A 17,461-nucleotide genomic window follows, 5' to 3' on the forward strand; every position below is an offset into this window, starting at 1 on the left:
CAGTACATACCTGCCATCATTTAGGCCCCTTTCACACTGGGGCGGGGAGTGGCGTTGGCGGTAATGCGCAGATTTACCGTTAATTTTGCTGTGCCATTTGGCAGCTAGCGGGGCGGTTTTACCCCGACTAGCGCCCGAGAAAGGGTTAAAAAGCCGGCGGTATAGTCGTGGTGCCCCATCAATTTCAATGGGCAGACGCGGAGGAGCGGTATACACAACGCTCCAAAGATGTGGCTAGCAGGACTTTTTTACCGTCCTGCTGTTTTGGGACCATTGGCATTTATACAGCGATGTCACTGGCAGGGAAGGGGGTTAACACTAGAGGGCGATCAAGGGCTTAATTGTGTTCCCTATTGTGTGTTCTAACTGTAGGGGGATGGGACTCACTATAGGAGATGATAGATCGTGGTTCCCAGCTTACGTGAACTCACGATCTGTATCTCCTCTCAGAACAGAACAGGGATGTGTGTGTTTAAACACACACACACGTCCCTGTTCTGCCTCTCGTGCCCACGATCGCTCGTGGCCGGCGGTCATCTTGACCGTTGGTCATGAGCATCGGCACCACTCACGCAGTGCATTGAGTGCGCCAGCTATGCCATTTAAACGAACCAAAGTACAGCTACGATGGTTCGCAGGATTGTGCTGACCTGCCACAGTATAATGACGGTGGCAAGTGGTTAAAAGGTATCAGTCAGAAGGGTACAAAAGAATTTCCAAGGCATTAGATACACCATGGAACACAGTGAAGACAATCATGATTGTGGAGAAAATATGGGATAACAGTGACATTACCAAGAACTGGACGTCCCTCCAAAATTGACAAAAAAAAACTGGTTAGGGAGGCTGCCAAGAGGCCTACAGCAATATTAACCACTTCCTGCCCGGCCTATTGCAGAATGATGGCTGGGCAGTGGTTCAGTTATCCTGACTGGGTGTCATATGACGCCCAGCATGATGACAGGCGCCGCACGCCTGTGGAGACGCACATCGCGGTGATCAGTGGTGCGCCGTTTCAGTCTGACATACCTATCTTGGTAAAGAGAAAATATATATATATATATACACACACACACACACACACACACACACACACACACACACACACACACACACACACACATAAGCATATGTCCATACAAGCAATAACCGAGGAGAAAAACTCACCTCGTATTAAATTATCACTGTATACCAGTGCATGTTAACCACTACCCGACGGGCGTACGACTTTATACGGCCGCAAGGTGGTTCTCAATCTCTAACAGGCCGTAAAAACACGGCCTGCACGCGCATCCAGCGGCGCGGGCGTGCGCGCGTGCTCGCCGCATCGCTGCGATGCCGATGCGAGTGCCTGGCGGCCGTGATGTCCGCCAGGGACTCGTGATCGGCGGCAACAGGGACAAGACGTGGAGCTCTGTGTGTAAACACAGAGCTCCACGTCCTGTCAGGGGAGAGAGGAGACCGATCTGTGTCTCTTGTACATAGGGACACAGATCGGTCACCTCCCCCAGTCACCCCCCCTCCACCTACAGTTAGAACACAATTTAGGGTACACATTTAACCCCTTCCTCACCCCCTAGTGTTAACCCCTTCAATGCCAGTCACATTTATACAGTAATTAGTGCATATTTATAGCACTGATCGCTGTATAAATGTGAATGGCGCCAAAAATGGGTCAAAAGTGTCCGATGTGTCCGCCATAACGTCGCAGTCACGAAAAAAATGCTGATCGCCGCCATTAGTAGTAAAAAAAAGTAATAAAAAATAATAATTCTGTCCCCTATTTTGTAAGCGCAATAACTTTTGCGCAAACCAGATGCTTCTTGCGATTTTTTAATTTTTTTCCCCCCAAAAATATGTAGAAGAATACGTATCGCCTAGACTGAGAAAAAAAATGTTTTTTAAAAAAAATTGGGCTATTTATTATAGCAACAAGTAAAAAAAAATTGTTTTTTTTTCAAAATTGTCGCTCTATTTTTGTTTATAGCGCAAAAAATAAAAAAACGCAGAGGTGATCAAATACCACCAAAAGAAAGCTCTATTTGTGGGGAAAAAAAGGACGTCAATTTTGTTTGGGAGCCACGTCGCACGACCGTTAAAGTGACGCAGTGCCACAAGCTGAAATTTCACCTGGTCAGGAAGGGGTATATGTGCCCAGTAAGGAAGTGGTTAATATATATTACAATGTTAAACAAAAAAATTATAATAATAAAGAACAATTGTTGTTATTGTTTCGCAGAAAGAAGCTGGACTAGTACCTCCAAGTGTTTTTCTTTTTGCTCTCTTACATGTTACAGTCCTTGAGTGGAACATATTAAAAATACACCTAGATAAGAAGTACCCCCTCCATTTTGGATATACCATCATAGTATGCTGTGCAATTCAAGCCCCCAAGAGCTTTACATTTATGCCTCATATACTATGTCTATGCATAAGGTATACTACCTACTTTAATACAAAGGCCAATCGGAGTAAAATGATAAAAATACAAAATAGATATTCTACATCTAATTAACTAATTTTAGTACATCACACTACTCTATATGTATATATCACAAATCCTTTGTATATATCAATGAGGCTAAACTATGCTTTTCCTGTTAGGACCTTTGTCTACGAATCACGCGTGCAATGTGCTTTTAAAGGCTGCCCCGCTATACTGCTATCAGTGTCCCCCGCCGCAAGGGAAGGGATACACTGTAGCTTTAGGAGAAGTTTTCTGAACACTTGCTGGTACTAGTCCAGCTTCTTTCTGCAAAACAATAACAATTGTTCTTTATTATTATTTTTTTTTTTTTTTTGGTTTAACATTGTAATATATATTAACATGCACTGGTATACAGTAATAAGTTAATACGAGGTGAGTTTTTCTCCTCGGTTATTGATTGTATGGACATATGCTTATGTGTGTGTGTGTGTACGTGTGTGCGTGTGTGTGTGCGTGAATATATATCTTGCATTTCATAGATTGAATTTATGTCCGTGCGTCCCTGAAGAAGCCTTAATCAGGCGAAAAAAAGAAGGACCATCAGCATAAGACATTTAAGGGAATAGGGCACAGATGTAACGTGCTCCTTCTCCTCTTCTTTTTTGTACTTTTTAAATGTTTTGTACTTTGTATAATAAAATTTGCTGTAATAACAGTATATGTATTTTATCAATCTCTTCCTTGTATGGACGAAGTTATTATACTACAAAACTCAATGAATTAATGTTTCAACGAGCACCTTGAAAGTCCCAACTTATATCCCGGGCACGGGGTTTCCTATATATACACACCTTTCTATACAAAAGGCAGGGCTCAAAATTTCAAGTCCTGAGCTACTAGCCAGGCCTCAAGGCATACTCGCCACCAGTTGCCCCGCCCAACCCCTACCATGTCCCGCCCCCTAATCCTGCCCCTAGACACGCCCTCATAAATCTCAGTTCTCGCCCCTCACACATTGCAGCCAGAGTTCTCCCCCCCCCCCCTGCATCCTACCTGTGCTGGTTAGGAGAGGGGCCGCCGCTGAATGGTTCAAACCGCGGGGAACATTTCAGCTTTTAATTCAATAGCTGTGTTCCCCGCTGCACGTGTCATATACAGCCCCTCCCGTCTTGTCTGGGAAACTTTGATAGACAGATCACCCATCCAATCCTGGGATGGGTGATCTGTCTATCAATGTGCCCGGACAAGGGGGAGGGGCTGTATAAGACGGGCGCTGCGAGAAACACAGCTATTGAATTGAAAGCTGTAATGTTCCCCGCGGCGGCTCTTGCTCTCCTTGCTCGCCCCCCCTGCTCTCAAGCAGCCCACACTCGCCAGCCCTCAATATTTACTCACAAAATGCGAGCAGGCGAGTGTAATTTTGAGGGCTGCAAAAGGGATGTAGGTGCAGTTGAACTTATCTAATCTTATCAGTGCACACTCTATATTATACTTATTTATATCTCGGTAAAGAGCCTCTGACGGAGGCTCTTTACCACATGATCAGCCGTGTCCAATCACGGCTGATCACGATGTAAACAGGAAGAGCCGTTGATTGGCTTTTCCTCACTTTCAACTAAAAGACACGCAGCCTTTCAGTGCCCATCAGTGTCACCCATCAATGCTGATTGTTAATGCCCATCAGTGCCATCTACCAGTGCCACCTATTAGTGGCCATCATCAGTGCCGCCTTATCAGTGCCCATCAGTGAAGGAGAAAACTTACTCATTTACAAAAAGAAAAACATATTTTTTTCCAAAAGTTTCAGGCTTTTCTTTATTTGTTTAGCAAAAAAAAACGCAGAGGTGATTAAATACCACCAAAAGAAATCTCTATTTGTGGGAACAAAATTATAAAAATTCTGTTTGGGTACAATGTAGCATGACTGCGTAATTGTCATTTAAACAGCGGCAGCGCTCAAAGCTTAAAATTGGCTTGGGCAGGAAGGTGGTATTGAACTGGTTATTGAAGTGGTTAAAGTGTATGTAAAGTAAACAGCCTCAGATGATACACAGGGATGACACAAATCTCCCTACATAAGTTTTACATGTATATCTGTCTTCAGCTTTATATACCATTTAGAAAGTTCAGATCATGTTAGGAGATTTTCTCTTCCTGGTTAGCACTGCAGTGAAGCCTGGGCATACAGCCAAGACAGCTGATTGGAGGAAAGGGACACACCTCCTCTCCTCATAGGTAGAGACCTTCAGCTCAGTTCATTGAATCTTCAGGTCTGTGCTAATCTATTTATAGCATCCTCCCCAACACAAGAAAAAACTCAGGCTGCTTTTATCACATGAAAAGTGAGAACTTGTCAGGAGTTATCAGGCTGATAACAGAAGAATGGAGCAGGAGAGCTATGGAACATTGTGCTTTGATGAGAAATAACGAAACACTGCAGATATATGTGCCCAGCTCAAATTTCATGAATCAAGTTTACATCCACTTTAACCACTTCGCTGCTTTAACCGACAGTTGCGCGGTCGTGCGACGTGTTTTCCAAACAAAATTTACGTCCTTTTTTTCCCCACAAATAGAGCTTTCTTTTGGTGGTATTTGATCACCTCTGTGGTTTTTATTTTTTGCGCTATAAACAAAAATAGAGCAAAATTTTTGAAAAAAAAAAATGCAATATTTTTTAGTTTTTGCTATAATAAATACCCCCCCCCCCCCCCCCAAAAAAATACATTTATTTTTCCCCTCAGTTTAGGCCGACATGTATACTTCTACATATTTTCTGTAAAAAAAATATATATATATCGCATTAAGCGTTGATTGGTTTGCGCAAAAGTTATAGCGTCTTCAAAATAGGGGATAGTTTTATGGCATTTTTATTAATATTTTTTTTTACTAGTAATGGTAGCGATCTTTATCATGACTGCGACATTATGGCGGACACATCGGACACGTTTGACACCATTTTGGGACATTGTCATTTTTACAGTGATCAGTGATATAACAATGCACTGATTACTGTAAAAATGACCCTGACCGTGAAGGGGTTAACCTGTAGGGGGCACTGAAGGGGGTTAAGTGTGACCTAGGGAGTGCTTCTAATTGTTAGGGGGTGTGGTTTGCCATGACACGTCACTGATCGCCGTTTCCAATGACAGGGAACAGACAATCAGTGACATGTCACTAGGAAGAACGGGGTGATGTTGTGTTTACACTAACACCTTCCCGTTCTTCAGCTCTGTGACCCATCGCGGGACACTGGCGGACATAGAGTCTACAGGTCCTGCGGGCACGGGCACGGAGCTCGCCGTCAGCCGTGCCATTCTGTCGACGTAAATAGGCGTGCGGCGGTTCTTAAGCGGTTAAGGAGCTGCAGGAATATCTGGCAAGTACTGGCTGTGTGGTACATGTGACAACAATCTCCTGTATTCTTCATATGTCTGGGCCATGGGGTAGAGTGGCAAGACGGAAGCCTTTTCTTACAAGAACACAGGTGTGTAGACTTTTTATATCTACAGGGAGTGCAGAATTATTAGGCAAATGAGTATTTTGACCACATCATCCTCTTTATGCATGTTGTCTTACTCCAAGCTGTATAGGCTCGAAAGCCTACTACCAATTAAGCATATTAGGTGATGTGCATCTCTGTAATGAGAAGGTGTGTGGTCTAATGACATCAACACCCTATATCAGGTGTGCATAATTATTAGTCAATTTCCTTTCCTTTGGCAAAATGGGTCAAAAGAAGGACTTGACAGGCTCAGAAAAGTCAAAAATAGTGAGATATCTTGCAGAGGGATGCAGCACTCTTAAAATTGCAAAGCTTCTGAAGCGTGATCATCGAACAATCAAGCGTTTCATTCAAAATAGTCAACAGGGTCGCAAGAAGCGTGTGGAAAAACCAAGGCGCAAAATAACTGCCCATGAACTGAGAAAATTCAAGCGTGCAGCTGCCAAGATGCCACTTGCCACCAGTTTGGCCATATTTCAGAGCTGCAACATCACTGGAGTGCCCAAAAGCACAAGGTGTGCAATACTCAGAGACATGGCCAAGGTAAGAAAGGCTGAAAGACGACCACCACTGAACAAGACACACAAGCTGAAACGTCAAGACTGGGCCAAGAAATATCTCAAGACTGATTTTTCTAAGGTTTTATGGACTGATGAAATGAGAGTGAGTCTTGATGGGCCAGATGGATGGGCCCGTGGCTGGATTGGTAAAGGGCAGAGAGCTCCAGTCCGACTCAGACGCCAGCAAGGTGGAGGTGGAGTACTGGTTTGGGCTGGTATCATCAAAGATGAGCTTGTGGGGCCTTTTCGGGTTGAGGATGGAGTCAAGCTCAACTCCCAGTCCTACTGCCAGTTTCTGGAAGACACCTTCTTCAAGCAGTGGTACAGGAAGAAGTCTGCATCCTTCAAGAAAAACATGATTTTCATGCAGGACAATGCTCCAGCACACGCGCCCAAGTACTCCACAACGTGGCTGGCAAGAAAGGGTATAAAAGAAGAAAAACTAATGACATGGCCTCCTTGTTCACCTGATCTGAACCCCATTGAGAACCTGTGGTCCATCATCAAATGTGAGATTTACAAGGAGGGAAAACAGTACACCTCTCTGCACATGTGTCTGGGAGGCTGCGGTTGCTGCTGCACGCAATGTTGATGGTGAACAGATCAAAACACTGACAGAATCCATGGATGGCAGGCTTTTGAGTGTCCTTGCAAAGAAAGGTGGCTATATTGGTCACTTATTTGTTTTTGTTTTGTTTTTGAATGTCAGAAATGTATATTTGTGAATGTTGAGATGTTATATTGGTTTCACTGGTAAAAATAAATAATTGAAATGGGTATATATTTTTTTTTTGTTAAGTTGCCTAATAATTCTGCACAGTAATAGTCACCTGCACACACAGATATCCCCCTAAAATAGCTAAAACTAAAAACAAACTAAAAACTACTTCCAAAAATATTCAGCTTTGATATTAATGAGTTTTTTGGGTTCATTGAGAACATGGTTGTTGTTCAATAATAAAATTAATCCTCAAAAATACAACTTGCCTAATAATTCTGCACTCCCTGTACTGTATCCTTTTTTTTTTTTAAAGAATTATACTTACGTAGGTGGATGCAGCATCGATCCGCTGTCCCATCTGTCCTTTGGCGCCTCCAACACTGAGAACTGAGTGATCGAACAGCGCCGATCGCACAGTTCTCACAGCTCCCTTAGCAGAGAGCTGGTAAATGTCAGGCTGTGGAAGGGGCAGGAGCAGCTGTTTAAGGCTCTCAGTAGCTCGCTGAGAGGGTGAGCTGAGTGTCAGTCCAGGTGGGCGGATCCCGTCTTTATTGACGCAATCTTTCCTGAGCCTGGACCGGCTCTGGGACATCAGCCAACAGCGAGTTTCAGCCCGCTGTCTGCTAAAAATGGGTCACAAGAGTGCAGAATGAACTGCACTCCTGTGATTCATAGGAGAAGTGAAGCCAAACAAACTTTGGCTGTACTTCTCCTTTAAGTACCAAAAACAGATATCAGAATTTAACTCATCAGGTTAGACATCTTGCAGCTCCTATATGTCCATTTGTCCACATGTACAAAGGAATATATTAAAGGGAAAACTACTCACACTAGGCCAGCATATTTCTGCAGCTGTTTCCTTAACCAGTCAAATTCCCTGTATCGTCTTCTCACGCAGGATGTCTTGGCAGTGAATGCCTTGCTGTTGGTCTAAGAAAAGACAAAAACGCTTGTAAACAAACAGACTTTAAATACTATAAATATCTCAAATTAGATTTTTTTGGATGAAGACAATCGGTACTCCCCATTTTCGGAACTACAAATCTCAGCACAGACTCCCTGCTAAAATATGGAGACCCAGATGTTGCCAATCTCTTACTCACGTGAAGGAATATTTTATAATCCACATAGGATGTCCATGACCCTTCATTCTGCAGTCTGGGATCCTGGACACGAACGGTGATAAATTCCTACAAACACAAAAGACCTCATGTATGCTTACTGGAAAGTGACAGGGAGTTCAGATAATGACAGCAGATAAATCCTTCATACTGTAAGTACACAAATCAAAGGTGCAATTTTCTGATGTACCACAATCTATCTTATTCAGTGAGGAACATCTAAAGTGTACTGACCCCTAATAAGCAATAAGAAATCTTATAACTGACAAATATAGTACAATTAAATCTCGTCGATATGGGTTGCACATCATCTTTTATTTGAAGCTCTTTTTATTGATCTATTTATTAAGGTGATATAGCTGATAGAGATAGAGCTTGGTATATATGATTTGTCCTGCAAGACAACACGAGCCATTCAGAAAAAGGAGTATGGCAATATTGCAGTGAAACAGAAGATTTAAACTGTATTTAACCCAAAAAATAAAAACTTTTCCTTTTTAGGCTTTTATGTTCTTTATTTTCATCTGGTGATCTGATCAGTAAGTCAGTTATTTTTTACCTTCTTTTAACAGGCCAAGTTGTTAAAGCGTTAGGACACGCGCAGGGGTGCTCACAAGGATCAGCTTTTATTCATTTATGCAAAACCTTTATCCCAAAAAAAGAAACTGCATCTGTCCCCTGGCGCCTCTAACACTGAGAACCAAGCAATCGAACACCGCTGATCACTCAGTTCTCACTCTGCCCCCCAATCCCGGCTCACTGGAGCGCTGGACTGTGGAGGGGGTGGGAGTTCGGCGTAGGCCCTCAGCGACTCGCTGAGAGGCTGAGCCAGGTGTCCGTGCAATTGTGTGGGCAAATCCCATCTTCATTTTCACGATCTTGCCTCAACCTGGACCAGCTCTGTGACTTCCGCCCGCTGTCTGCTGAAAATGGCTCACAGGAGTATAGAACAAACTGCACTCCTATGATCCACAGGAGACATACGGGTAGACAAGCTTTGGCTGTACTTCTCCTTTAATTTGTGAGCCAATCCACCTAAATCTGGTAGTGCATCTAACACTTCCCTACCCCTAGACGGACAATGCTGCAGTCCCAAGGTATCTCCTTTGCTCCTCCATTGCGGTGGAAAAACTCTTATGCCGCGGAAATACCGACAACAAAACCGTGTATTTTTTTTCCTCGTCGGATGTTGGCTCAAAATTGTCTTGCATAAACATGGTCACACAAATGTTGTCGGAAATTTCAAACACCAAGAACGCGGTGACGTACAACGGCACTATTAAAGGGAAGTTCAATACCAGTCGTGTTAGTAGAATTGGTAAGAGACTATTCACGCTTTTCAGCCTCGTGTTTCTCAGTCCGTTACAGCGTGACGAACGTGCCCTCTCCATTACGAACGCTAGTTTTACCAGACCGAGCGCTTCCATCTCGTACTTGAACCAGAGCATGCATGGAATTTTGTATGTGGAATTTTGTGCGTTGGAATTGTCCACATACGATCGGAATTTACGAGAACGGATTTTGTTGTCAGAAAATTTGAGAACCAGCTCTCAAATTTTTGTTGTCGGAAATTCTGACAGTAAATGTCCGATGGAGCCTAAACACGGTCAGAATTTCCGACAACATTGAACATCTGTTGTCGGAAATTCCGACCGCATGTACGCGGCATAAAGCTGGCCATACATGGCTCAGTTTTTTTTCCCGTTCAGTCGGCAGGCTTAGGGCAAGAAAAAAAAAAACACATTCAAAAAGGACACAAAGGACACATGCTGTGTCATTGTATTCGACAGTGGAGAAGTCAGCCGCTGTCAGAATACATGGATGAGCACTGCAGGGTGATTGAACTAAAGTTTTTCAACAAGCCTGTTCATGAGCAGTCAAATCAGTAGATCGACTGCTCTCGATCCGAACCAGCCATAGATGGATTGAAGATTGGCTGGTCCCTGCTGAACTTCAATCCAACTATGGCCAGTTTAATACAGGAAGTCCGTTATTGCATATATCACCAGATGAAAAGGAAAAGCTCTTAGAAAAAAAAAAAATGAATGCAGCACATTTAAGGATTTCTGAGCTGCAATGTATTACATTATTATTTTTGGGTTAATACTGCTTTAAAAATCACAAACGCATAACGCATGATATATTTTCATTACTATACATTATCTGCTATTTTAAGTGATGTAAAATCAATTTTCAAACTCACAAGGCATTACTACAATAATCAGCTGAATTTTCCAGATTTCACATTTTATGTATTTTATTGATTACTGAGGTGTTGTGTTTGTAAGGCCAATTTACAAAGTTTATTATACGTGTTATTGTTTATTAAAATACAGCTAGCTGCAGGCTGGGTGTAAGCGAGTTTCACAGAGGTCTCAACTGATAGGAGCAAGAAAATAGGCAAATTGAAGTGGTAAAAAAAATAAAATTGAATACTGTAGTTCATGAGAAAATGAGGCTAAAAATTATAAACACAGCAGTAGAGTTTAACCAGTTCAGGTCCACCCTATAGCAGTTTCGCTGCTACAGGGCGACACCTGTATGCTGGGTCACGTGCATTTAAGTGATCTTACGCTTCCAGGTAGGGAGCACACATGCGTGCCACCGCCGGCTCGCTCCCACTGTGATTACAGGTAGGTACTGCAATCTTGATGTCTGCCGGCACCCGCTGATTGTGAAGAAAAGACCCAGAACTGCAATCTGCGATTCCATCTCTTGCCCTAGTAAAAGCACCTCCCACAGTACGGCAAAACACGCTAGGCACACAGGTAACCCTTTGTTTGCCCTTGCCGTTTAACCCCTTCCCAATCGGTGTCATTAGTACTGTGACCATGCATATTAGCACTGATCGCTGTATTTAGTTTCACTGGTTGCCCAAAAAATGTCAGAATGTCCACCGCACTATCGCAGTCCCGCTATAAGTCGCTGATTGCCTTCATTACCAGTATTAAGAAAAAAAAAACATCCCATAGCTTGTAAGTGCTATAACTTTTTACGCAAACCAATCAATATATGCCGATTGGGATTTTTGAACCAAAAAATATGTAGCAGAATACATATTGACCTAAATTGATGAAGAAATTTTATTTAGATTTAAAAAAAAAAAAAAATATTGGATATGTTTTATAGCAGAAAGTAAAAAATAAAATAAAAAAATTGTTTTAAAATAGTCTGTATTTTTTTGTTTATAGCGCAATAAAATAAAAAACGCAGAAGTAATCAAATACCACCAAAGGAAAGCTCTATTTGTGGGGGGGGGGGGACATTTTATTTGGGTACTGCGTCGCACAACTGTGCAATTGTCAGGTAAAGTAACGCAGTGCCTTATTACAAAAAAATGTCCTTTTGTCATGAAGGGGGATAAATCTTCCAGAGGTCAAGTGGTTGAAGTTTAAGTGATAGCCAATGAAAACTAACTTAAATCTCAACTTTAGGAAAAGTGTTAAATGCTTGTTAATTTCTGGGGGGACAGGTACTTAGGATTTTTGATTTACCTATGGCATATTTTTCTTGGAGTACATCAAAGGACACAGGGTTTCTTCTTATTCATGTTTACTTGGGTTATGCTGCCACCTACACGTGAATGGACACTGGCTAAAAACAGGCAAGCGTCCCCATCCAGGCATATCCCCATCCAGCACAACCTCAGTTTTGTAACAAGCACCGAACACCACAAATAGTGGAGGGATCCTGTGATGTACTCCAAGCAAAGAAGCCACTACAAGGCTACCCTGCAGGATATTCCACTCAAAACTGGTGTCCGCAAGAAACTATCTTGACCTTTACCTTGAACAGCTGAAGCTTGATGCTGAAATACCCAGGAAGCACTGGGACTCCCGGGAGATTGGGCTTTAACTGGATATTTACAATTTCTGCAGCCGGGACTCCAGTGGCACATGCGCACCATCCCTTCAGAGTGCTGTGCCACAATCGTGGCTCCTGTGGGCATGTGCAGAAGCGACATGAACACGGAAGAAAAGCTGGGTGAAGATGAAAGCCTACTAGCACATTATGACATCAACTTACAGGGGGACATTTTATTTATTTATATAACCCAGAGCTTACTACTCGTTTAATGCCATAGGCGTGAGAAATTAGTTGATGAATCTACCAAGAAATACTGGATCGAAGAGGCAGCCTCTCTTATGGAGTCCTTCAAACATTCCAAACAAAAAATGTTCCGCTAAAAACAGAGTTGTAGACTTCAGGTATGGCCGTTGTGGACCACTCACATCCAAGGACAAAACACATACTGTAGTAACACAATGTCCTGGTTCAGGTGGAAAAAAGGACACCACCTTAAGCAAAAAACATCACTTTATCTCACCGAAGGACCAGAAAAGATTCCTTTAAAGAGTGCAGCCACAAAGACTACCTTGCACATAAACCAGGGCTGTGGAGTCGGTAGATAAATGTTCCGACTCCTCAGTTTTATGTACTTCCGACTGTATTAATATGCGAATGTATTTTATACATTCCTTGAGGGAAAGAAAACGCAACCTACCACAGGACTACTGGCTGGGAAGCCAACAGTCTACTGTATTGCACAGTTTAAGCAAAAGACAAACACGATGAAAACAACGTTTTTTATTCTAAAACATGATTTTCCTAGGAGAATCCCATAGTCATGTTTAAAGTTTAAAGGATCACTAAAGGAAAAAAATGTTTGCTGAAATGACTGTTTACAGGGTATAGAGACATAAAAGTTAACTGATTCCTTTTAACCACTTCCTTACTGGGCACATATACCCCTTCCTGACCAGGTGAAATTTCAGCTTCCGGCACTGCGGCGCTTTAACTGACAATTGCGCGGTCATGCGACATGGCTCCCAAACAAAATTGACGTCCTTTTTTCCCCACAAATAGAGCTTTATTTTGGTGGTATTTGATCACCTCTGCGGTTTTTATTTTTTGCGCTATAAACAAAAATAGAGCGACAATTTTGAAAAAAAAAAACAATATTTTTTACTTGTTACTATAATAAATTGCCCAATTTTTAAAAAAAAAAAATTTTTTTCTCAGTCTAGGCGATACGTATTATTCTACATATTTTTGTTAAAAAAAAAAAAAAAAAAAAAAGCGTCTGGTTTGCGCAAAAGTTATTGCGCTTACAAAATAGGGGACAGAATTATTATTTTTTATTATTTTTTTTTACTACTAATGGCGGCGATCAGCATTTTTTTTCGTGACTGCGACATTATGGCGGAGACATCGGACACTTTTGACACATTTTTGGCGCCATTCACATTTATACAGCGATCAGTGCAATAAATATGCACTAATTACTGTATAAATGTGACTGGCATTGAAGGGGTTAACACTAGGGGGTGAGGAAGGGGTTAATGTGTACCCTGAATTGTGTTACTAACTGTGGGGGAAGGGGGGTGACTGGGGGAGGTGACCGATGCTGTGTCCCTATGTACAAGGGACACAGATCGGTCTCCTCTAAACACAGAGCTCCACGTCCTGTCAGGGGAGACACACAGAGCTCCACGTCTTGTCCCTGTAGCCGACATCGCGGCCGCCAGGCACTCGCATCGGCATCTCAGCGATGCGGCGAGCGCGCGCGCGCCTCCGCCGGACGCGCGCGCCCGCGCTGCTGGCTGCGCGCCCAGGCCGTAAAAACACGGCCTCCCAGAGATGTAGAGCCACCCTGCGGCCGTACAAAGTCGTACGGCCGTCGGGAAGTGGTTAAAAAGGATTAAAAATTGAATTTAATCTATCATATAATGTGCCTCTAGTTTCACGTTCGGTTTTAAAGGTACATACATGAACTTCCGGGTGAGAGGTGAGTCGGGAAGACTCACAGAACAAAAACAACAAATCCAGGGCAGTGTTTTGTTTTTAAAATGAATCTGATTGGTTCTGAGGAGTTTTAGACACACAGTAATGACAGCTTAGACCACCGTGAAAATCTCCCAGTACCATGGTTATAAGGAAACAGGCAACCAGGAAGTGTTGAGATCACAGCAGAATTACAGCTACTTCAAAGCAAAAATGAACAATGAGGACATGAAACCAGTACTGCAGTAAGGTAAAGGAAGCTATATAGCTAAAACAAAAATTTCCTTTAGTGACCCTTTAAGCTAACAATCGGAGTTTACAAGTTTTTATAGCCTTAGCTAAATGACAGCAGTTTTTCCAATGGTTTACAGCTTCAGTCTTGAACTATTGGCCCTCCATTCCCTTCACTTATACAAGTGTCTCACTCTCTAGTCCTGCAAAAAACATATTTATTTAATCCCTTATGAGTGAGAGGCTAGGTTACACATGGACGCTGCGTTCCCTGTAAAAGCAGAACACAACACTATGGAAAGTATAAGTTTTGCAGCTCCTAATTGTGCGTTGCGTGCCATCTAGTGAAGCACATGAAAAGCATGCTTCTTCACGGTCACTTAACGTGTTCGTTTTGCGGTTACGTGAGGCACTGCATGCATTGGTCTTTATTCTTACAGTAGAGAAGTCATTAATTATAACTTTTTGTGAATTGGGACATTTAAACTTGCTTTTTTTTTTTTTTATTCCAATCTTCTTTAGAGGACGATATGTATTCAATTAAATAATTTTGTTTAAAAAAAAATACCAATAAGCGCATATTGATTGGTTTGCGCAAAAGTTATAGTGTCTACAAACTATGGTATATATACTGAAATTATTTATTAGTGGGAATGCTTTAATAAGCATTCCCAGTATTGATATTCGTTTTTTATTATTCTTAATTAGTGGGAATGCTTTAATAAGCATTCCCAGTATTGATATTCGTTTTTTATTATTAGTGGGAATGCTTTAATAAGCATTCCCAGTATTGATATTCGTTTTTTATTATTAGTGGGAATGCTTAATAAGCATTCCCAGTATTGATATTCGTTTTTTATTATTAGTGGGAATGCTTTAATAAGCATTCCCAGTATTGATATTCGTTTTTTATTAGTGGGAATGCTTTAATAAGCATTCCCAGTATTGATATTCGTTTTTTATTATTAGTGGGAATGCTTTAATAAGCATTCCCAGTATTGATATTCGTTTTTTATTAGTGGGAATGCTTTAATAAGCATTCCCAGTATTGATATTCGTTTTTTATTATTAGTGGGAATGCTTTAATAAGCATTCCCAGTATTGATATTCGTTTTTTATTATTAGTGGGAATGCTTTAATAAGCATTCCCAGTATTGATATTCGTTTTTTATTATTCTTCTTCTTAATTTTATTCCGTACGTTTTTTGGCTCTGCGTAACTTCTGCATACTTTCAGCTATTGAGACCATTTAACTTTTAAAATGTTCGTCTCATTCAGCTAACGATGGGACTTCTTCAAGTTTTTTTGTACTATTTATACTTTTTAAAATATTAAGCTTTTAGACACTTTTTTTTAACATTGAAGTCAATGAGAACATCCTTTTTCCTGCTTCAAAACACACGTTCTGCCAAAAGTTTCAGCTCCTTCATACTTTCACTTACAGACACCAAACAAACTTTAAAGCGGTCACAAAATATTCAGCTATCCAAACATGACTTTTTAGATTGATATCTTATACGGTTTTTGTGAAAACGCAATTTACGTTTAGTGATTTTTTTATCGGTTATAATGTAATCCTATGGAGCAGGTTTAGAGTGTGTCATGTGACCTTTAGAGTGGAGATCTTTGAAAACAAAAATTATCTTTAAAAAAAGGGCGAACAAATTGCTCTCACGCCCACAAGATCTACTTGTCATACACAATTTATATATCAAAACGTAGGTATGCTTGTCTGGTTTCAGGCAATGTGATCAGTTTTGTGATACGTATTTTAGTTTTAGTTCCAGGAGCTTCTAAAGGACAAGAGTGACAAAACCACTCTCATTGACCGTCCATGTTAAAAATTTAAAAAATTTTCCTGCAAAACACACAAAGACGCTCTTTTCTAAATCGCTGGCATGGCCACAATTTTAAGTTTATCAACATAAATTTCATATCGATGCGTTCACAAGGGCCGTGTCTTTCAAACGGTGAAGTCGCTGTATCGATCGCATGTACGGTTGTGGATTTATTACGTTTTGTTTGGAGGCGTAATTAATGTATTGGTCTGTGAATTAAAAGGCGTTTGTAATGGAATTTCTTTCCATAAATAGCTTTCTACCTCAGGGCAATATTCCTCCTCACTGACCTGGGGGGGAGGGGAAACCTCTTGAGGGGGGAGGGGCGACCAGGAAGTCAGCATACTCTCTACTTTGCAGATAGAGAAAGGAGCTGTGTGTCCTAAAGATAGTGTAGTGGTTATGGTGAATGGCTTTGGTGCGGGCTCAGCAATTCAGCATTCCCACTCGCATTTTCCTCAGGGAATGCATTTTCTAGTTATTCTTAATTTTAATTTTAATTTTATTCCGTACGTTTTTTGGCTCTGCGTAACTTCTGCATACTTTCAGCTATTGAGACCATTCAACTTTTAAAATGTTCATCTCGTTCAGCTAACGATGGGACTTCTTCAAGTTTTTTTGTACTATTTATACTTTTTAAAATATTAAGCTTTTAGACACTTTTTTTTTAACATTGAAGTCAATGAGAACATCCTTTTTCCTGCTTCAAAACACACGTTCTGCCAAAAGTTTCAGCTCCTTCATACTTTCACTTACAGACACCAAACAAACTTTAAAGCAGTCACAAAATATTCAGCTATCCAAACATGACTTTTTAGATTGATATCTTTTACGGTTTTTGTGAAAACGCAATTTACGTTTAGTGATTTTTTTATCGGTTATAATGTAATCCTATGGAGCAGGTTTAGAGTGTGTCATGTGACCTTTAGAGTGGAGATCATCCACAAAAACTATTATCTTTAAAAAAAGGGGGAACAAATTGCTCTCACGCCCACAAGATCTACTTGTCATACACAATTTATATATCAAAACGTAGGTATGCTTGTCTGGTTTCAGGCAATGTGATCAGTTTTGTGATACGTATTTTAGTTTTAGTTCCAGGAGCTTCTAAAGGACAAGAGTCATGTTAAAAAGTCTAAAAAATGTTTCTGCAAAACACACAAAGACGCTCTTTTCTAAATCGCTGACATGGCCACATTTTTAAGTTTATCAACATAAATTTCATATCGATGCGTTCACAAGGGCCGTGTCTTTCAAACGGTGAAGTCGCTGT

General features: G+C 41.2%; 1 protein-coding gene across 3 annotated transcripts in view; it reads right to left on the reverse strand.

Annotated features, from left to right (window-relative positions):
- The window catches only part of SNX11 (sorting nexin 11), a 68,178-nt gene that overhangs the window by 25,593 nt on the left and 25,124 nt on the right, over window positions 1-17,461 (reverse strand). For all 3 annotated transcript variants that reach the window (XM_040331236.1, XM_040331235.1, XM_040331234.1), the window contains exons 3-4: window positions 8,318-8,404; window positions 8,044-8,144 (exon numbers count right to left, since the gene is read on the reverse strand). In XM_040331236.1, the coding sequence (XP_040187170.1) occupies window positions 8,044-8,144; window positions 8,318-8,404 (188 nt within the window). The remainder of the gene's footprint in view (window positions 1-8,043; window positions 8,145-8,317; window positions 8,405-17,461) is intronic.

Source organism: Rana temporaria, chromosome 12 (assembly GCF_905171775.1).
Source record: "Rana temporaria chromosome 12, aRanTem1.1, whole genome shotgun sequence".
NCBI lineage: Eukaryota > Metazoa > Chordata > Amphibia > Anura > Ranidae > Rana > Rana temporaria.